The sequence below is a fragment of the Hippoglossus hippoglossus genome, chromosome 22 (assembly GCF_009819705.1).
Source record: "Hippoglossus hippoglossus isolate fHipHip1 chromosome 22, fHipHip1.pri, whole genome shotgun sequence".
Classification (NCBI taxonomy): domain Eukaryota; kingdom Metazoa; phylum Chordata; class Actinopteri; order Pleuronectiformes; family Pleuronectidae; genus Hippoglossus; species Hippoglossus hippoglossus.
The window spans coordinates 6,199,389-6,221,797 of record NC_047172.1 but is presented as its reverse complement, the minus strand read 5'-3'; the positions used below and the strand labels follow the sequence as shown (position 1 = coordinate 6,221,797).

Genomic DNA, 22,409 nt, shown 5'->3' with positions numbered 1-22,409 from the left:
TTAACTCTATGTCACAATGACTCGCGTTCGGATCAAAGTTGGACGTTTGACTTTGATGTCTACGAAAAAAAGGTCAAGTAATTCTGTCTCTGTGCGTGAACTTCTACCTTAATGCGATCAAAGCACCGCTGAGTGTGTTTACAGGCAGATTTTAAGGTATTTTCTTCTTAGTATGAGTTGGTGTGTGCGAACACCATGCATTTTAAGAAAATAGGCAATATTAGTGGATGATTTGTGTTTTGTTTTGCCGTACGTTTCTGTTTCCTTTAACACGTTGATGTTAATGAGCTTCTCGCGCCTGCAGCCGTGTCGCTGTGGTCGAGACGATGATGCACATGAATATACGACCTGAGCGGGGTACGAGCCGCGATCCTGAACATTTGTGCGCACGTGGAAAAGCACTCGTCGTCAAAAGCTGTGGTGTCATGCTCCTCCCTGATTGGCTCTTCGGACCTTCGGCTCCTTACTGTTTGCACAGTGCCTAGCATGATGTAAGCAAAACTAAAATGAGGCCAAGAGATTACCACTCATCATGGATAACGATTTAATTGCCTATGCGGTTACTTTACACAGTTTTTAAACTTTAACACGTGATGTAATTTGTCTCTTCTGATGGAGATGTGACTTTAACAACTTTTTACACCTGATTTATTCTTTGAAAGGAGCGAACCTTGCCATTTCTCTCTAGATATTTAGCACAGCTCAGTCATTAATACATATTGTATTAAACTTGCAACACTATCGAGGGTGGAGGAGTTCCTGCTCGTCCTCATCGTCGGAGAGCAATGAAATGCAGATGAGTCTTTTCTCCCCTGGTGGATATTCTGGAGGTGTGGCAGCATGTTGGCCTGTAGTTACAAGACATTTAAGATGGCACAAAAAATAGGCTCATTCCACAGTTATGTAATGATCATTTGATGTCATTTTTTTCCTGTTGAATTTTGAATAAACCATTCTGTTGTATTTCCAATGACTTTTCTACACGTCCATGCAGTAGCTGTTCCTGTGGAGCTGTTAGGTTCACTGGTCTCTGTTACGGAGAGCAGGCTAACATTTAGCAATAAAGAGCCGAGCTGAAGAAACCACCGTCTTCCCTGTGTGTGAGTGTGTGAGTGTGTGTGCACGCATGCACCCGAGTGTATGATTAATAAACACGTGTGTATGGGGCATTGTTACTGTGTGTGTGTCCATTGTGGAATTCACTCTTCCAATTAGAAAAACATGGTCATTACACTGAGAACTCTCCTTTCAAAGACGAAACCACTGTATTCTTTTGTTCTGTTCATTTCTTGTTTTTCTTTATTTCGAAAAGAGCATTACTAATGTCCTGTTTGGGGATTTATTTGTTTTGTAAAAGAGATGCTGTAAGAGAGAAATAAATGAAACTAGAGCATTATGCTTCTGAAATTGTGTTTCTTTTGTTGTTGTTGTTGTTTTGCATGCAACGCACATTATTATCAGCGCCAACCATCAGACTTTGCCCGCCCCTCGAGTTTATCATTAACTAAGTACGAGAGAGAGAGAGAGAGAGAGAGAGAGAGAGAGAGAGAGAGAGAGAGAGAGAGAGAGAGAGAGAGAGAGAGAGAGAGAGAGAGAGAGAGAGAGAGAGAGAGAGAGAGAGAGAGAGAGAGAGAGAGAGAGAGAGAGAGAGAGAGAGACCCATTAATATATTCAAAGAACATATGAGAATCTGAGCTGCAACACATGCTACTCAACACAAATTTTCATTTCCCTTCTTAATTGCAATATACAGTTTATCATTGTCAATGTACCAGCGTGAAACACAACACATGTGATCCTGACACCAGATTTTTCATAGATAGATTTTAGACTGTTCAACTATTTAATCACCATGAATATCATTATATTTCTCTCTTTGCAAAAAACAAGATTTGTAATGTTTGACTTCTGTCAGTGGTGTGTGTGTATCCATGTGCATGTGTTCATGCATGTGTCTGTCGATTAGTGAGTGGACACTGCGTGATCGTGCATGCAGCTTCATTGATCATTACCCACCTCCTGGCTGACACTCTGGACCCATCATGGACTCTGGGAAGGTAAGATCATTCTTACTGCATTCACTACGTTTTATCAAATTAAAAGCTTACCTATTTGATAACTGTTCATTCTGAATCGTGTGAGGAATAATGCAAATATTGCTGTCGCTTTTTTTATGGCCACTAAAGGTTGCATAAACATTTCTGAGACGCTCAGAGGTTTTTATGAGTCAGTGTGTTCTCTGGTTTGCTTCGTCGTTTTGCTCAGGAGGGTGTCATAAATAAATTTCTGATGTGTTTTCCATGAGATTAACATATTTATAGCATATATAAAAAGTACAGCTTATCAAATATTCTTATATAACATAATTTAAACATCCACAAAGCAGCTCTAAATGTGGATAAAGCCCATCTCTGTACTTCTGATCTGTGATTTCACCATGTGAGTCGAGGTGAGCGTCACAGTCGCGTTCTTGCTTATGTGCATGTTAAATTATGTGTCTGTTCATGCATTCATGTTGAATTCAATTCAATTTCAATGGATTACCCTTCACCACCTGCAGCAGCTGACAGGTACGCTGGCCGTGGCCGTGTTCACAGCAGCTCTGGGGTCCCTGCAGTACGGATACAGTCTCGGAGTCATCAACGCACCACAGAAGGTACTGTTCCCTTTAACACAGGCACCGCTCCTGTACTGGGTCAGTCAATCGCCTCCGTTTACTGATATTTGCAGGCAACTGAACCAAATGCTTACTCCAATCTACAGCCATGCTCATGTAACACTTTTCTGCAGCACGGGAGTGAACATAACAATCAGAGAGACCAAATATCTACAAAAGCAACTTTTCCTCCAGTTTCCCTGTGTATTGATCTGAGCGTCATTGGTCCCTGCAGTGTGGATTACATCTCTGTCCGTGTGGAGGGACCTTGGGAGGGAAGCCCTATAGCAGGCAAAAGATAGACAAACAACCAAAGCAGTAGGTTGTTGTATTCATGCACATCACCTGAGCTTTGCAGGTGATGATGTCGAGACCTTTTTTGCTTGGAAAATATGTCAATGTGTGGTAGTTGCTGGCAGGTATGACCAGGTTAAGAGCCATAGTTTAAAGAAGGAGCATTGGCCTGTAAATCCCAGTGATTGGTTGTGCAAATAGAGCTTGTATAAGGTGTCCCATTACACTAAGTTCTGATCTGCACCTATAACGATGTCCCGGTGCAGTGTTAAGTGTTACAGAGCTAACAGTAAACAAGGAATGACTTTAATGTGCACCTTACTGAATCAGGAATCATGCATGGATGTTGGACATTTAATTGGCGCCTCTGTGTAAATTTATGGCCCCTGATTTATAAAAAATCCCAGATAAGTCCCTGTAATCAACATGACTTTGGACAGGTTCAGACCTAGGACTGTCAGGACTACAAAACGGATCCATTTACGTATCTGTTGATGAATATTTTGTGCTTGTCTTTTCTTCTCCTGTGTCTCGGTGCACAGCTGTGATTGACATGTCTCTATCATAGGTCATTGAAAAGCATTATGGGCGCTCCCTGGGGGTCTGGACAGAGGGGGCCTCTGTGCTTCCAGAGAACAGCACAGAAGAAGAGGTGGGAAACCACCCTACTGTAGTCATTTACTGGTCCCTGTCGGTGGCAATCTTCTCCATCGGCGGCATGTTATCGTCCTTCCTGGTAGGATTTGTGGGAGACCTGAAAGGGAGGTGAGAAAGGAAGGATGAAACAATGAGAGACTGTACAGGAATGAAAAGAGTAAGGAGAGACGGAGGCAAACGTTAGTGGGAGAACATTGACAAAGTTGAAGATAAACCAGGATCAATGTGGAATCATGCCACAGCACACATGCCCATATCCATCTTTTTTTATTCAGTGCATCTCACTCTGCCAACGTTGTGTCTCTCTGTCTTTCAGGGTGAAAGGCATGCTAATGGTCAATGTTCTGGCTGTGGCTGCTGGTCTGCTGATGGGTCTGTGCCGGATGTGGAAACCTCACATTATGGTCATCTCAGGCCGTGCTGTTATGGGCTTTTACTGTGGTACAGTGAAACATATACTACAACCTTCAACGAATACTCACGTGAATTCATTGGAAATCCCAGTGTTTATGGATTATACACTATAGAAGAGGCAAGTTGTCCTCATTATCACCAGGGTTATTTCCTTGAAAGCGTAGAGTAGAGCAGACTGGAGTAGAGCAGACTGGAGTAGAGCAGACTGGAGTAGAGCAGACTGGAGTAGAGCAGACTGGAGTAGAGCAGACTAGAAAGCCTTAATTATCATTGTACAAAAGAAAGCAGTAAAACGAAATTAGAGCTGCTACTTCTCAAAGGTTCAGCATGTAGAATTCAGTGACATCTAGTGGTGAAGTTGCCGGTTGCAGCTGAACACCCCTCACCTCACCCTCCCCTTCCAAACATGATAGTTAACCTGTGGTAGCCTTCAGTTGTCATAAAAACTCAAAAGGTCTTTAGTTTGTCCAGTCTGGGCCACTGTAAAAAAAACATGACTGCTTCCATAGAGAGGACCCGCTCCTGATGTAAATATAAAGTATTTAAATATAGGGTCCAGTCTAGAGTAAAGAAAACAACAATTTAGATGAAACACACTAGTGAAAACATCACTAGGATTATTTTATATTCAATTTCTGCCAACGGACCCCTTTCACCTAAATCTTACACACTGGACCTTTAAAACATTGTATATTTATAATTAAGGAAACAAGTTTAAAATATAAAAAAGACAAAAAACAATAAATATGAGACTGATAGATATTGAGTGGCCACGCATTTGTTATAGCACAAAATGGATATTACACTTATAAATGAAGTTGATGGTGATGATGGCCCAGGGACAGAAACTGCTCTTGAGTCTATTTGTTTGAGTTTTGATGCAGTAAAGGGAAGTCCAGAGAACCTTTCATGATGGAGGACGGGAAAGGTCTATTATTAGTTTCCAGAGATGGACACGTCTTCCAGAGAGGGCAGAGAGCAGCCGATGACTTCTGCTGCAGTTTTGATCACATACTGCAGAGCTCCCCTATCTCTCAAAGTGGTCAACAGTTGTCAAAACCCCAAGGCTAACCCTGACCTGCCTATTTATTTTGAAAATGACTTCACGGATCGTGGCTTTTGCGAAAGAACCCATTACTCGCTAACTAAACTATCGACCGGCACATTTTGGCACTGAACAAGGCGCCGCGCTGTGTGTAGTGTTCGTTAAATTTTGCTCAGCTCCTGATGTGTGTTTCAGGGTTGACATCTGGACTGGTGCCTATGTACATTGGAGAGATTGCACCCAAGGCCTACAGAGGGGCTCTGGGAACGTTACACCAGCTGGCTATTGTCATCGGTATCCTAATCAGCCAGGTGAGCTGCTCTCACACATGCACTGCAGTCAGCAACATACTTGCTTGACAACACATCAGACATGTTTAAAGTGTGTGTGTGTGTGTGTGTGTGTGTGTGTGTGTGTGTGTGTGTGTGTGTGTGTGTGTGTGTGTGTGTGTGTGTGTGTGTGTGTGTAGGTTGCAGGCTTGGACTTTGTGCTTGGTAACGATGATATGTGGCCCTTGTTGCTCGGCCTGTCTGGAGCTCCGGCAGTATTACAGACCCTGCTGCTGCCTCTGTGCCCCGAGAGCCCGCGCTACCTCTACATTCAGCTGGGCAAAGAGCAAGAGGCTCGGACAAGTAAGAAGTGCACACAGTCATCACTTTCACGTGTGTGGTGCTCACTTGTCAAACACTAGCATATAGAAACATAGAGGCTGTGTCCAAAATCGTTCACTAACCACTATATAGTGAGTTCACCATTTTGTAGTGGTGTCCGGATGTTTAGTGAAGTTTTTTATACCCTATGTGGCGCACTCATTGTTTCCCACAGTGCATCGGGAAAAGTAGTGCACGACCGATGGTTACAAACCGAGCAATATACCATCATGCATTGCGCTCGCGGCTGGGAGGAGCGAGATCAGCAGGAACATCCCGACCTGTCGTATAAATGTAAATACTGTAGAAGCAGAGCAGAGCAACACGGCACAAAGTGCGGGAAAAAACGTTTATTTCTACGTTTAAAGGTGATAATTCAATGTTGTTGTTTTTTTAACCTTAAAGTATTAATACTAAGTGTAAAATAAACGTTTAGAATTTACTGTGGAATAATCTAATAGAGAGAATAAGCTGAGTAGTGTCTGAAAGCGTTTTTCATTTTTCTTTTCCCGATGAGCTCACTTTATGATCCTCTATTTAGTAGTAACTTTATACTGAAGAAGGGAAAAGTGAGTGAGTGATTTCAGACACAGCAATACAGTATGTAGGCTTCACAGGATCCTCCATACCACTGTCATGTCTGTTTGTTAAATGTACGACCACAGCCCAGGTCAAATAAAGACGGACGACATGACTGCTCCCTTAAAAGTGAAGCCAAAGCATCTCGATTGCCCCCTGGTGGCTGGCTGCAGTAAATGTTAGTGGACACTTGAGACGAAGTAAGCAGTCAAAATACACTAAGCATGTGTATCGGCCGGGCTTCTCTACCGCGGCTCCATTCCCCAGTTGCGATGCTTTGCAGACTCAAGCTCCAAATGACATCACTGGCACAAAATGGCAGCATTCGTATCTGGAATATTTTGGCCTCAATTCTTGATAATGGGAGCAAGTGGAGATGCATCGTCAGTCTCTTTATAGAATCTATGGGCACAACACAAATTTGTGGGAAAATATAAAAATATGTCAAATCAATGTTTAACCATCTACAAAATGTCTTGGCTGCCAACAACTCTGCCACTTTTATTGAATATACAAACCAGACAATACATAATATGTTGATTAGTAAAGTTGTTTTCTCTATATTTGCATGTGTTCTCTTAATTTGCAGTATATTTAGCATGAATACTTTTACTGCAGTACATTTTTGAATATGCAAAGCCTTTGTTAATTTCTTAGCATTGGAGCACAGGTTTCTCTTACAGTGCTGCAACTTTTATTAAAGTAAAGGGAAAACCATTGCAAATAAGTCATTTGTAAAGGCTCTTGTGTCCCATCGCTGTGTTTGGTTGCAGGTCTGTGTCGTCTGAGGGGGCCGTATGACACAACGTCTGATCTGGAGGAAATGCGGAGAGAGAAAGAGGAGGCAGACAAGGAGGCCCGGGTCTCTCTCCTCTCTTTGGTGGGTCTCCACAGAAGAAGGAGGCCATCTGAGACATATCATTACAACTGACTAAATATTTTTACTTAAACTTAAATAATGAAGAAAACTGCGGATCAGATTTTTTACATTTAAAATATCTTTTCTTTCTCTATGTTTGAATCTGAGCTACTAGCGCTGTCATGTTAATCGTCCTTAGCCCAATGTCAGATTCCTTCTAATGGCAGAAACAGATATCCTCTGAAGTATCCACATTAATGAGCAACCAATGTACACTGACAGTTAATGTTAAATCATTCATTAGATAAATGATGAAGTAACTTCTTTGGTTTTATAGGTAATGAATTAATGAGAAATACACTTTCTGTCACACCCTATAAAAGATGTGGTTGTTTCTCTCAAGAGTCTAAACAATTTCTGCACTCTTGAATCAAATATGCATTTCCTGTATAACAGCAGACAATGAGCTATAAACTAAAATAAACAAAAGCGTACATGTGCCGTACGATGACAATACTTTGCTGTTGTGCTTTCCCTCGTAGATCCGCTCTTCTGTCTACAGGCAGCAGCTGATTGTTGCCCTCATGATGCATCTCTCCCAACAGCTTTCTGGCATCAACGCTGTGAGTAGCTGATTCCTTTCACCTCTTCCTCATTCATTTGCTGATCAATTTGGGTTATTACTTAAAAAACGCTTGCATGCTTTAATGTCCAGACAACACATCCCTTTCCTCAAGCTGTCCATTGCTGCTGCTCCTCTTTTCAGCCTCTGTCTGAAACACTTCTTCTTTTAGCTTCTGTCTCTTGTGTTGTGATTGGCCAACCGGTTCCAGTATGTCTAGAAAATGTCAGCCTCCGCTCTCTCACTTTAACTGGCTCAATCAGGAGGCATGCCAGACTGGCCGCTCTGCGTACATTGTGCGAATATGTGCCATCGTGTTTCGAGAGTTTAATGTGGGGGGAGAGGAGCTCCTTTCCCCACACTCTAAAGGAAAGAGAAACTAACATGTGAGAGCATATACTCTTAGTGCAATCTCAGTTGCAACAAGGGCAAACATGGCTGAATGTTTTACTTGTCCATCAGCCTTTAATTGTTCCAGTTTCTTTTTTTTTTCTTAAAATGTTATCCTTGTTTTGTCTTCAAGATCTTTTATTACTCTACGGCCATCTTTGCTCAGGCTGGTGTCAGTCAGCCAGTCTATGCCACTATAGGAGTTGGGGTCATCAACACAGTCTTCACGATGGTGTCTGTGAGTAGCTGCAGATGCAAAACACAAAAACACACTAACGCATGTGGAGGTTATACATTTACATATGATTGTATTTCATCTACACACATACCCTTAACACATACATAGAGAGATAAACATTGTATTGTGTCCCAGGTTGCGCTGGTGGACAGGGCGGGTCGACGCAGTCTGACGATCGTCGGTCTGGGAGGAATGTGCTGCTGTGCAGTGGCCATGACCGTGGGCCTCGCACTCCAGGTTTGTTCAACCAGGTCTCAGAGCTGTAACTTGAGCTGAGCCTCCATCCAATTATGGGGTTGCCCCTGCAATTTCAGTTTGTTGAGCAGCTGTGCTGTTTCTGAATGTTGCTTTCGCCGTGACAGCCGAGAGGCAAGTATGTGAATAAGCTGTGTGTAAGTTTTCAATACGAGAATTAAAGGTAGGTTTAACAAAATAATCTACTTATAGACCATATTCACATTTCCATAACTTTTCAGCAACAGAAAAGACAATGGAAAGTTAAAATATGGAGGTATATGAGTCAAGGTAAAACATATTTGACAGCTCATTAGTTACCATTAGACATCAGCTAACATTAGCTAACCACTTTTTAGCCATAAGGGCTGTTTTTACAAAGAAATATCAAAGCACATCCATTATTTCAAGGTTCAGTGTGTAGAATTTAGTGACATCTAGTGGTGAGGTTTGCATGTTACAAAACTGTGGCCATTTTAGGTTTCCCTTTAAAGTAGTAAGACACAAAGTTTTACTGAATTACTCTTCCTTTCAGAATCAATTCATCTGGATGAGCTACGTCAGCATGTCCGCCATCTTCCTCTTTGTGAGTTTCTTTGAAATCGGTCCTGGTCCGATTCCATGGTTCATCGTGGCTGAGCTGTTCAGTCAGGGACCTCGCCCTGCGGCCATCGCTCTCGCTGGCTGCTGCAACTGGACCAGCAACTTCATCATAGGCATGACCTTCCCCTATATACAGGTAGGCAGAGGGGACACACACAGAAACGAGCACCGAAGTTTCTGTCCTTCAGACCAACTTTTTCCACCCGACTCGTCTTTTGATCTTCTTATTTTCATGTTTTCAGGTTTGGCTCGGTTGCTACGTGTTTATCCTGTTTGCTGTGCTGCTTTTCGGTTTCACCGTGTTTACTTATCTCCGGGTCCCTGAGACCAAAGGAAAAACCTTCGAGGAGATTGCTGCCGTCTTCCAGAAGGGACGGAAAAAGCCAGAACAGATTCCCAAAGATGATGCTGAACTGCAGCAGCTCAAAACATCCACGGATGCCTAAACCAACTGTGTGTCAGTATTTCTAGTGTGTTTATTCTGACAGTATTAGCATGATATCTATTCAGATAAGTTTGTTTACACAGGAGAAGATGACACATTTTCATTACATTAATACAAGAACTACACAAAAAGCAGTGCAATGAAAAATGTGTTAGCGGTGTATGGAGTGGTTCATCTCTCGTAGCAGGGGTCACTCCTATTTTCAAACTCACAGGTTAAGCTACAGGATTTTAGTGCTTTGGGTCATTTCGACCACCATCATTGCATCATCTTAGGCCAAAGCATGGAGAGGTTTTTATAACATGAGCTCTAAAACCTAATGTATGTATGTTTTCCACTAGAACTATGCATATGGAATGAATTGAGATGGGAAATGAAACTGGATGATGATGATGATGATGATCAAGAGACAGCACATTTTTACTCTATTATAACTTAAAGGTTGGACATATTCAAACAAGATTTTTAGACGTTAGCATACCAGCTAAACAAGGATATATTAGAGTGATTGGCATCCTGAGCAGAGAAGTAACATCCCCCTCTGTGTGTGTAGATATCCCAGTGTCTCTGTTCTGTTTGTGTTGTCGTTTCTGGTGTGCGTTTTATGTAAATTACAACTTCTGACCCCATCAAATAATGTATTTTGCTCATTGTAAGTTGAACGTTGAATCATTGCATGTCTGTATGTACATGTATGTATGTGTGTATGAGTTGGGATGTGTTCACCTGCTGATGGGGGGAAGTTGAGGTCACATTAAATCTGAGTTTAAGTCTTTTATGTTTGATTATGTCTTTTGTGGAACTTCTTCAGAAACCAACTGAGACTGAACATTTTAAAGATCCAGTGTGTAGAATTTAGGCAGAAATCAAATATAATGTGTGTGACAAAGCTTTCATCAGTCTAATATCAACTGAGGCTGAGAGTTGTTATGAATGAGCCCTTTTCCTCTACATCTGGAGCAAGTCCTTTTCCACGGTCTGTTGTTGCACCACCATGTTCCTACGGTGGCCCGGAATGGAAAAAACACTGTCTAAAGAAAGCCTTTCCCATGTTGATGTTATCTGAAGCACCATTTGATTCTCTCACATGCTTTGAAGGAGAGGGGGGAGAGGTATTCAACTTCACCACTAGATGCCACTAAATCCCTCAAACGAACTATAGGAGTCAACAGTTAAACTCACAAAACAACAGATATTTCAGTAGATTTAGGAAATTCAATGAAATAAAGCAGTTGACATTTTTGAGGGAAATAAAACGTATAAAACAACTATTAATGTTACAATTTTGGAGTTGAGTTATAAGGAAATAAATATACAAATGTTTTTATCGATCCTGTTTTTAAGACATATTTCTTCATAGCGACTGGGTTTTAAAGACCAAACCAGGTGACTCCCCCCAGACTCCTCTCTTTGCCCGAGGACGCAGCCCCTCCTCCACAGCCCAAAGAAATGCTTCGGGACTTATTTAAGACTAATTACAAACTGGCTCTGTCCGCCCTACCCAGTCAACGCTGCATATTAGCCCCGAGCTAAACCGTCATGAGTTAACACAATCCTGGAAACACAGGGAACTTGCAGGAGGCCTACTTTTGCTCAAGGCACAGTTTTTAACACTTTAAATGAGTTACACTATTATTTAGCGTCATTGCAGTTGTCTTATACATTTAATCGTATTTATTGCACCCATTTGTATTTCTGTTTTTAAGCGGCTAACCTAATGGACGTGTTGGAATGAATGACCTGTGTTTGTCATGTGCCTTTTTTTGACCCCACCCTCTGCTTTGTTTTCTATTCATCTAGAAAACAGTTTTCTATTCATCTCCACGTGACAAGTAGTCCCACTAATTAACACAAAATATAGTTAATGTATCAAAATTGCAATGGTTGGCTACTTTATAAAAATATAGTGTTATATTATTCTAATATATTATTCTTGTATTTATATTCATATTATTTTTACTGCTGAATGTAAGGTGCATTTAATTTACAATACAAAAGGCACCATTAGATTAGATAAGATAAGATAATATTTTTTTTTTTATCTCCATGGGGGAAGTTCTGGTATTACACCAGCCCAAGTACATAATGAATACAGGTAAAAAGAATATAATTAAAATAGGAAGGAATAAGATTGAATTATGAACCACAATTACACTACAAAATAAAAGTAGTGCGCAAAAAATTATGCAGTCAGTACATCCACTGTGTGTCTGAGAAACCATCTCAAAGTGGCGTAGTGATGATGATCAAGGTATTATTATTATTAAATTATTATTATGATGACTATTCTGTTGAACTGTAGTGCACTCATAACGCAATGAATCATATTGCTGCACTGTTTATTGAATAATATTATTATTATCTTGCAGGTAGTTATTGTTTTTCGATGTTTGGTCACCATCAGATGTCAAGCGGGGTTAAGTATAGTTATTATGAAAATTTAAATTCTCAAGTAACATATATGAGTGATTCCAAGTACATGTACTCAGTTGCACGTGCCCAATAACTTATTGTTCTTTCTACTTATGTATATTGTTTTCTACTTATATATATATATATATATATTGCTGTTTTTATGTCCGATGCACCAACCACACCAAGTCAATTTCCTGTATGTGAAAATATACTTGGCCAATAAAAGAATTCCGATTCTAACTGTGATTCTGATTACTTTGATTGTTTACAGTTGTGTATCGGATGTGTACAGATGTGTAACAGCTGTGTGCGGATGTGTGCCTGCCGATCGTCCGTCCTCCTCCCCGTCCTCCTCCTCCCCCATACCACCACCACCACCGCCACCCAGCTCTGTCACCGGAGCCCGTACCTGCCCTCTCCGCTCCCCCTGCGCTACATAAGCTCCACGCATGCGAAGTGACGCTCCCTTCATTTGAGCGTAAGCAGCACAAAGGTAAGAGCAACTCTGACTTCTTCTCCCGGCCACAGTTCTAGCTAGCACCGGGCGATCGGGCTCTTCCGGGGTTGTTCTAGTAGCCGCCGAGCTAACCCGCGACGCCCGCCAGCGAGGCTTTGTTTCGTCGCCCCGTGGGTTCGTGGATTGTAACTTGTACGTACGCGACGTGAGAGAAGTTAGCGCGGCGCGGTGGCTAACGCTAGCAGCCATGTCGGCGCATATGGGTGTGGGTCGTGTTTTTTAAGCTAGCTAGCTAACTTGGCTAACGACGGGGAATACACGAGGTGGAACCCGAAGCTAACCGACTGTTTTTCCTTTTTTTGGTACGCGCTCCTGTGGCCCAGCTGCCACGTAACACGGCTACTTAACGGTGTTCGCTAGCGCTTTAGCCCCAAGCTAGCCACTTATTTGCGGCTAATTTCCGCTAATGTTTAGAGCACTTTGTGGGGGTGGTGAACCAGTTGAGGCTGCTAACGTGTTAAAGCACGTAGGTCGCAGTTCGAGGGGAATTAATGAGTTGGTTTTTTTTGTGGTTTTTTTTTTTTCAAATCTCGTATTAGCATTAGCTGGAAGAGAAGCACTTTAACACGGAGCGGGGCAATAAATGGTGAACTTTGAAGCCGCCATCTCTATATGTGTTTTAAGCTCTTAAAGCCCGAGCACCGTCTGACGGATCGAGGGTGACCACGTAGACACTTCTCTCCCCCCAGGATCCAATGTCCTCCGCTCGAAGGGGGACAACACATTAGAGGAATCAACAACGCTGAGCGCTAAGTGTCGAGTCACCACTTGGTCTCTCATCGGGTCTCTGGTGGAGAGATGGGGCACCATTCTTTCTAAAAAGATAACCCCCCCCAATGTTGATGATTCTTGAGGTGCTGTTTTTGCACATGCATCCAAAATCTCCCTGGGGTTGGGATCTGGTAGCCATAGCACACAATTCCACCGATTTTCTCGCCTCCCGTGCCTTCCTGATTCTAGAATAGCTAATTTCCCCATTGTAATTCATCTCCCGTCTGTTTTTCTAACATCTGTTGTGTGGGAGTACGAGTTGTGTTCTGCGTCTTATATTTTGTCCCGTGTTGTTCCTGTTCACAGCACAGCCTGTTGACCACCATGGCGGATGAGGATTTCCACTGCGGACACTCAGGGGCTTCTACTACATTCCCCGTGCAGTGTTCTACACTGAGGAAGAATGGATTTGTCATGATTAAAGAGCGTCCCTGCAAGATCGTTGAGATGAGTACCTCCAAGACTGGCAAGCATGGGCACGCCAAGGTAAAAGCATCCTGTGCATCATTTTTGGAATGCCACGCTTAAAGGGAAAGTTCAACCAGAAATGAAAATTCACTATCTACTCACCACTGGGCCGATGGAGCGTTGGGTGAAGTGTTTGAGTCCAAAAAACACTTAAGGAGTCTTAGGGGTAAACGGTGTTGCAGCAGAATCCAATACTAGTGACCAAAGATTCATATGTAATATAACAAAAACAAAAAACATAGCACGCGTCCACACTGCTCGTGGGGAGTCATCCAAGTGTCAGCAAACCCGACATTCATATTCCACTCGAAACGGCGTCATTTACACCATGTTTTAAGCCTAAAAGTCCACCAGAAGTGGCTAAGCTAACGGACGTTAGCATTACCGTCGGTCTGTGTCTGTGCTCGGAGCAGCCGGTCAGTGACTTTGTTGAAGAACAGTGGAAACGCAGAGTTTCCTCTATGATCCACAGCTGCTCAAGTATCAGAAGGCCCCGGCATTTATGTTCGACTCGAAACAAGGTTATTTACAATGAGTTTTAGGCCTAAATGTCCGCTGATATCTTTCGAACAGTGTACAAAAAGATACTGTACAGTGATTTAGAGGAGATTAAAAAAATATCGATCATGTATCGTGATATCTGTTTTAGGCCGTATCGCCCAGCCCTACCTGAAACTCCTACAGTGTTTTGTGGGCTCAAACACTTCACCCACCCCTTCATCGGCATAGTGGTGAGTAGATAATGAGTGCATTTTCATTTCTGGGTGAACTATCCCTTTAAGGCATTTTAGGGAATTAGTTTGATCTTTCCCAGTTTAACAAGTGACCCCCGATGCTTGCTTGGCCCGAGGCTGAATCTTATTGGTTGTGGTATTTTCACAGGTTCACCTTGTTGGACTTGACATCTTTACTCAGAAGAAGTGTGAAGATCTCTGCCCATCTACCCATAACTTGGATGTCCCACATGTATTAAGGAAGGAGTACGAGGTAAGATGTCCTTGTCTGAGCTCTTGTTGTAACTGAGGGGCCTCGGGGGGAGGGAGGAGGTGTAAGTGGCATTTGTAATGAATGCAGGGATCTCGTGATCATTTTTAAACAAGTCTGCTCATCAATGTTGGTTGTTTTGACATTTAAACCACTAGTCTATCCACTGAAGTCGTTGCTAAATCATTTGCTAAAACTTAAAATCATGGAAAAGGTGTGACATGAGAAGTGCTATATTGTTAGCTCAATAGGTGTGTCAGATCTGAGATGTGTCCTCAGAAGTTGTAGGGTTGCTTTAAACTAGTTGAACAGGTTTTAGGCTCCTGCCAGATTTTCGGATCCATATTCCAGAGAAACCCAAGTAAACAGTAGCTTGTATTTATGATTCTCGTTATGCTTAGCTTTTTTTTTTTAAAGTGGATACCTACTGTTAACTGAACTTTGAGTAATGTGGCAAAATTCTTGTAAATATAAAATGTCCTTAGTGTACTTCCACAAAACTCATGAGCTCATCGAATGGAGCTTGTCTGTCCAGCAGCATTGATTAGAACAAAAATTACGTAAGCGGTTTTCTAACATTAACTGGAAAATGTCCAGAACATTAGGTCTGGACATTTTGTCTCTCCATATGAAGTATGCAGCAGTAGATTGTTTGGGTCAGATGTGTTCACAGGAACATTCGGGTGGCGTCTGGGTAGCGCTTGCATGAGGCAGGACATGATGTATAAATTTGCTGCGGTAAATAGTGTTCTTGTTTACAGCACAGTTACGCAGGTATCAGCCCAAACACTCTTAAATCCAGTGTCTCTCCAAGTTGACATCTTTGTTGCCAACTTCTATGTGACTTCATGAAACATTTTTTCATTCTGAGATATTTGTGTTTCTGTTGTGTTGGAAACACGCTTATTTGGCCTAGTTGACCAGATTTTTAATTAGAGGTTTTTGATTGTCCTAAGTTATTCTCGGGTCTGCCACTTTCTGTTTAGTATTTAAGGTCCCCAGAGGTCAGGTGATGGAGCTTTTTTTGTATAGCTACTTTACTGGTACTGGTTATTCATTAGTGGTCTCTACTTTTATTTACTTTTTAAACGATGATGTAAATGTTTTAAACGTTTATCCTTGTTTCCCCTTTTCTAATGGCACATTCAGGTTGTCTGTGTCGTGGAAGGTTACTTGACCCTCCTGAATGATAACGGAGAAACTAGAGAGGATCTTAAAGTGCCGGATGGTAAACTGGGCGAAGAAATCACCGAGAGAGTTGACTCGGACGAATCAGTTAGGGTAAGTTTCTGAGGTGAAAAAATGTCTTAATCGAATCCTGTCTGAATCTGTTTAAAAAAACTTTCAAAAGTGGTTTATCCATCTCATCTTGTGGTTTGATACCACCTTAAGGAATGCTGCTAAATTTCGTTGAGCAATGACAATAAAAGGATTCTATTTTACTATGTTTACTGATATTTACCTACAATTTGAGTGTCTCAGTTCTGCAATTAAGCATTAATTAACCATTAATTCATTCATGGTTTTGTGTCTGTGGTGGATTATTGTATACACACACAGTTGGGTTGGTTTACCGTCTGCCTTATACTCCTGCTAGTGTGGCATGATATACTGATACTAGAAAGGTATCGCAATAACCAGCCGTTAACAATCGTTGAGGAGCACTGCTGAACACCACTGTTCCTAATGCATCGGTCACCAACCTTTTCAAGCCCACGATCCCTTTTTAATTCAAATGTAAGCAGAGGTCTAACACCCTGATATCTTCTTTAAAAAAAAAACACTTAGGAGGGTCATATTTATTATTTTTGCAATCAGTTAAAGGCTCAATGTACAAGCATTTAACTTTATCTACTCAATGCACAATATTCACATTAATATTGATTCATATTTACAGCATCTGTCCAATGCACAATATTTAGCTTCTCAGTTCAACCATATGTTCTGCAGAGGAGCTGCTTCAGCGGCACAATGTTTTTACACAGGCTTTGTCTTGAATATGGCCAGAAATATGACTTTACTTGTATAAAGGTATAGTCCTGTGTACACAAATACACAAAGTGTGAGGTAACTTCCATATTAATGTGTTTTTGCTTCAAAACGAAATGTACACACAAGCGTTAAAGCTTTGTATCAGTCCCAATCCCCGTCCTAACTTGTCCACCTGAAAGCCCATTTCAAGTGACCTTTCACATACACTGCGTGCCAGTGTAAACAGGAAGCAGATTCTCCTCTGCTGTTGCTTACCTACCTAAAAGAAAAAATACTTTGAACGAGAAATGACAATTGTGAAAAGGAAGTTAGAGGATTGAGAACACACAATGAACGATGAGAAATTTAAAAGACAGCACTGCAGGTAGTCAAGTCATGACTGAGAACCAATCAAGAAGTAAATGTTGGTGACTGATTCATTGTTTTTGCCTGTCCTACTACAACAAAGCCCAGAGGTTTTCAAACTAAGTTGGCGCCAGCTGCATTTCCAAGCCTCTGTTTATGGCGCTTGAAAATTCTGGAGTAGTTAAACATGGTGTAAAGTAAAATGAGACCTTTTTTAAATAATGCTGTACAGATGGAAACAAAATATCAAGCTAATTTATCAAGCTGCGCTGGCTAAGTTAATAGCACATTTTATTCCACACCACCTTTCTAAACACCCAAAGGCACCTTACAATACGTCATAATTAATTGACAAAATAATACCAGACAAATGATTTAAGTTGACTATGGATTTTAAGTCGGATTTACCATGACTCTAAAACTAATCTTTGTCTTTCCTTCCTTTTCAGGTCACTGTGTTAGAAGCTATTGGTGAAGAGCATGTCATCTCCTATAAGAACACAAAATAAGTAAAGTACAAAGCTGGAGACCTTACAGTCTTGTCCTCCATTATGGTTTTCAAGCCTCACCAAAGCTATTGGCCTTCACCCCTCCACCAGTTTCTCTGCTGGTCAATTTAAAATCCAGATTCCTGGACTGGCTCTGCTTCTTCAGCTGCACCTCAGGCCTGGGGCAGCCTGACACTCTCTACAATCAATGAAGTTTTCCTCCCTTAGCCATCACAGCTTAATTTTGTGGGTATTGATATTACTCCAGGTATTCTTTGCAACATCCCAGTAATTAGTAACATTCCTTTTTTATAGTCTCTGTGATATGCTTTTGTCCCACTGTGTGCATTCCATCAAATCGTTCTTTCATTTTTGAGTTGCCTGTAAACATGTATTTCAAGTCTCCTTTACAGTTTAGCTACTGCACCTTGTGTTTAACTAAAATTCCCCCTTAAGTGATTTTTATTTCTGCTGACATTAAATTTTAAGCAAGCTCCAGATCTTCTCTGTGCACATGTCAGAAAACCCCAAAATACAACTTTTTGTATTGTCTTTCTGCCCTCTGACAATTAATACATGCAAACTACAAATTACTTCTGCGGTTATACATTTCTGTAAGCGGAATAATTTTATTTCCTCTTGTGGGCAAGTTTTCAACTGCATCTAGCTGCGTCTCAGTAAAATTGTCCTTTTCCAGCAGGGAAATGTCTCAGCTGAGGGTTTTTGGGTGGGGCCATTTTCTCAAAAGCACTTTGAAACCATTTCTTTTCACTTGAGGCCTTTTTATGAGCTGACTGTTGTATAGAAGCTGATTTTGAATGAACAAGTCACTGAAGACCTTTACTACTCTACAACTTTGTTGGAAGTTCAGTTTCAATCATTACATTATTACAGTTCTAAAGATATTGACACTTCCTGGCACAAAATGGTGGAAACAAGAAACTGTTAAGTCTTGTATGATAGCTCTAAATCTAGGTGGTTGATATCTTGCAGTTTATCCATGTCTTGTGATTGGAGACATCGGTGCCCAAAAACAGAAAAGATTGGTGTTGGCATTGAGCTATATCCTGAGTGTTGGAGTAAGATAGTTGTCGAAAGCAAATTTGGGGGTGGTTGCATTTAATGGGATTTTAAGCATTTTGTGCAGTCTACACTCTGAAAGGGTTTGCAGCTCAAATGGAGGATGATTCTCCGGGTTCACATCCACACAGAATAACATTTGTGTAAACATTGATAATGGCAAGAAGTCAATGTGTTCCCATGCAGTGGGTTGACCTGGTCATCAGGTCATCTGTTTTCTCCCTTACCGTCTAGAATACAAGTAAATTTAAACTAAATGGAATATTTTAAGTGTGTTAGCAATATATTTGCAGTTTGAAATTCACATACCTGCTGTCCTTTTTTTTAAAATGACTTATTTTGACCTGATTTCAGTGCAGGTTTAGTTTGACATTCAGTTACAAGGATTAATAATTGAATTGCATTGATTTTCAACTGTCTGCACTTCTGTCTCAGCAAAACCCTTCTCAAGTTTTTCGTTCAAGTGATGAACCCGTGCTCTTGAAAAAAAATCCTGATAGCAATTTAGTTAAATGTATGCATGGTCAAGAAATCTGATTTCTCCAGCAGAAATCCCTTAATGGGGGGGGGGTTAATGAAGTGTTTACATGTCAATAATGAAACGTCTCGAACCACACTGTGGTATTGACATTGGAAAGTGTTCTGTTTTAGCTTTCAAGGTCTCCTTAGTGCAACGGCAGCAGGTCTGTTGTTTTTTTGTTCTGACCTCAGTCCACCTGAAGTACTTTTTTACTTCTGTCAAGACACCAAAGGTATCCACTGGGTTTTGTTTTGTGTATTAAGCCGTCTGTTCATTTCCTCCTCCCTCCGTTCTTGTTCAGTGTCAGTTGTCTTTCCCTGACTTATCATCTTAGGAGCTGTTACAACAGTGGCTTCCATTTCTGGCTGTCACCTACCTGACCATCTAGATTATGACCTGTGGTACCAAATGGCACAGCAGCAGTACACTGCACCTGCAGATAACAAAAGGTGGTAGCCACGCAACATTTCAAGTTTGATAAGTCATATCTACAAGCAGGAGGAATTGTTTGACAAGCGAATGACCACTCTGGAGTCAGGAGTACAGTAGAAACTTTATATCGCATTGCTCCCTGCAGGCTGTTTTGTATCTGTTGGCTAATTGGGTCTCGTTTTGTGGCAAATGGGTGGACATGCAAAGACGACTACAAGTCCACTACAGCTTCAGGCCACAGGCGCGTCATCGTGACTATATCATTCTCAGGGAGAAGAATGTGTGGGGGAAACCAAACCGGATCATATGCAAATTGCAGGAAATGCAGAGTATGTGGCAGTAAAAGCTGGATAAAAGTTGAGCAAGTTTTTCGCATTTAGCCAACACACCGTGGCATTGTGTTGAGTCCATTATTTTGGTTATAACCATTTGAAAACCAGATTGTTTTTACTCTACTCGCTCCTTTTTAAATGCATGTGATTTTCAAGATGATACTAATATGTAATCAGCAGTGAGGCGTAATATTTGCCCACCATCTCTACATCTGTAACAGAAGACAAGTCTTCCTTAAGCCATATTCTAGCCCTGTTACATTTGTTTATAACCAAGGTCAGATGCAGGAAAATGGACTTGATTCTCACCCGCAGTTCTCTCTCTGGCCTCTGATATGTAGCACTCAATTCCCACCACACATCTCATTAATGATCCTCTTACCTTTTCGCTTAAAGGCGTCTCCCACACAGACTATTAGGACTGACCTCTGATTCCACTTAAGACAATGTTTACACTATAAAGGGAGACCACCCCAACCTTGTTGGCTTCACATGCTGATCTAGGATCCAGGTCTGCAAGGGACACAACTACAGTTAACATAAAAAAATAAAAGTATGTGTCATGAGGTCAGATTTTCTCAGGGCTTCAAATTGAGTGTTAGGAAATCTGTTACGTTAGTGGTGTCAGTAGTGAGGATCATAAGATTGTTTTCGTCTTTTTTTTTTTTTTTTTTATATTAGAAGCCCATATTTTTCTGTTGGAGTTTGTTAAATTTATCTTTCTTTCCTCTCTGGCACCTGTTGTCAGAGACACTATTTGCTTAACAATTTCTCTATCTTTTTCTCATTACTTCATTATTCTGGTAAGAAACAGTGGCTTATATCTTTTGTTTTAGACCACAGGTACAATGGGAGAGTTGGTCTTGTATTCTCTTTGTTTTCGTTGTGTATTCTGAGGAACGTGGGTGAAGGGTATTTCCCCAGGGTGGTTGTAACGGCTTCTGAGGGGGAAACTGACTTTAAGCCTCTACTGGAACATAAAGATGCAAAGACTTCTCTTCTCTATTCTAACAAATGTATTGCTGCTGTCTTAATAATCACAACTGTGTGTTTTTATTGTGTAGGCAAAATAAAGTTACTGGCCACGAGACATCAGTTGTTTTCTCATTTAAAGTTTTCTAGGATAACATTTTTTTTGTTTGTTTTCCCCCTCTGGACGCAATAGCAGTTACAATTGCGTTTGCTAAATAAATCATTGCAGGTTGCTCAGTGTTGGTCTGAGAATTGAATGCATGTTTGTGCAGCACCGGAACGAACCAGCAGATGGACAGAAGACCAGAAGAAGGGTGAACTCGGGAGCACACTTCCGTCAAGGCCGAGCAGCAACACACACACACACACACACACACACACACACAAATCATCACAAGTAACATTTAACTGGACTGACATGGTTTGACAACACTAACGAACAATGGGCCTCATTCACAAACTGCGCAAATGCACAAATCTTAAGGGTCGAGTGTGTAAGATTTAGGTGAAACTGAATATAAAAATCATCCTAGTGATGTTTTCACTGGTATGTGTTGTACAAATGTCTGTTTTCTTTACCCTAGGATGGGCCTTTTTTATATCTAAATACTTTATATTTACATCGGGAGCGGGGTCTTCTCTACGGAGGCCGCCATGTTTTTTTTTATACCCCTCACCTCACTCTCCACTTCCAAACATTAAAGAGAACCTGTGGTGTCATTAAAAACTTTTACTCTAACATATTGCACAACTCAATATGCAACGTAAAGCAGGACGGTAAACCTACGTAGCTGAAAACGTGTACGTGTGTACAACAAGGTTACAGGTTACAATACCAAATAGTTTTTTTTACTTAATTATTATGCGTTTGATAAATGACGCTGAATGATGATTATAGGCCGTGGATGATGTTCTCTGCCGCAAAGGCGATCGGTGCACGAATAGTTTGGTCTGCTCGTCGTCTTCACTGATTGGGTGATCAAAGTTCGATTTTAGTGGTTGTGACACCCATGGGCGTGGTCATCAACCCGACGCCGCTTTTTACGCCGTCCAATGAACACAGAAAGCGAAGTATTTAACGCCGCTGTCCCTTGCTAAACATCACGCCATATTTTAACGGCGTTCTTCAGTTCTCGATGGAGAATGATTCTGATTCACAAACGTACGCAAGGGGCTGAACAAAATTGGCTGGTGCGCACGTGTCATGAATCTATCTGGCGTCGATTTTGCGCACACACTTATTTTTGTGCAGAGATTAAGAACAATTTTGCGCACATGCTAGTGAATGAGGCCCGATGAAGGTAAGATATATGTCAAACTTCAACTGCTCAGTAGGTGGCAGCAAAAATACTTTGGAGAGATTGGTCTCTGGCCTAATCCCATTCTACCCCCCCTCCAAAACAAGGG

At 41.4% G+C, this 22,409-nt stretch overlaps 2 protein-coding genes across 4 annotated transcripts; both read left to right on the top strand.

Annotated features, from left to right (window-relative positions):
• The first annotated feature begins 1,917 nt into the window (after window positions 1-1,917).
• Window positions 1,918-10,461, top strand: slc2a2 (solute carrier family 2 member 2). The gene is made up of 12 exons (XM_034577147.1): window positions 1,918-2,057; window positions 2,561-2,656; window positions 3,519-3,715; window positions 3,924-4,048; window positions 5,262-5,377; window positions 5,536-5,698; window positions 7,069-7,175; window positions 7,697-7,777; window positions 8,300-8,404; window positions 8,540-8,641; window positions 9,174-9,377; window positions 9,484-10,461. The coding sequence occupies exons 1-12, from the start codon at window positions 2,043-2,045 to the stop codon at window positions 9,685-9,687; spliced, it is 1,515 nt and encodes a 504-aa protein (XP_034433038.1). The 5' UTR covers window positions 1,918-2,042; the 3' UTR covers window positions 9,688-10,461.
• Window positions 10,462-12,351: 1,890 nt separating this feature from the next.
• On the top strand, window positions 12,352-21,120 carry eif5a2 (eukaryotic translation initiation factor 5A2). Of its 3 annotated transcripts, XM_034577149.1 has the most exons (6): window positions 13,230-13,389; window positions 13,525-13,528; window positions 13,693-13,875; window positions 14,740-14,844; window positions 15,991-16,122; window positions 17,628-21,120. In XM_034577149.1, exons 3-6 carry the CDS (start codon window positions 13,714-13,716, stop codon window positions 17,685-17,687), a joined length of 459 nt encoding a protein of 152 aa, XP_034433040.1. In that variant the 5' UTR covers window positions 13,230-13,389; window positions 13,525-13,528; window positions 13,693-13,713; the 3' UTR covers window positions 17,688-21,120. The 3 variants fall into 3 exon arrangements, with proteins under 3 accessions (XP_034433039.1, XP_034433041.1, XP_034433040.1); XM_034577148.1 differs by lacking the exons at window positions 13,230-13,389; window positions 13,525-13,528 and adding an exon at window positions 12,352-12,594 and having other exon boundaries at window positions 13,696-13,875; XM_034577150.1 differs by lacking the exons at window positions 13,230-13,389; window positions 13,525-13,528 and adding an exon at window positions 12,623-12,750 and having other exon boundaries at window positions 13,696-13,875.
• Window positions 21,121-22,409: the final 1,289 nt, after the last annotated feature.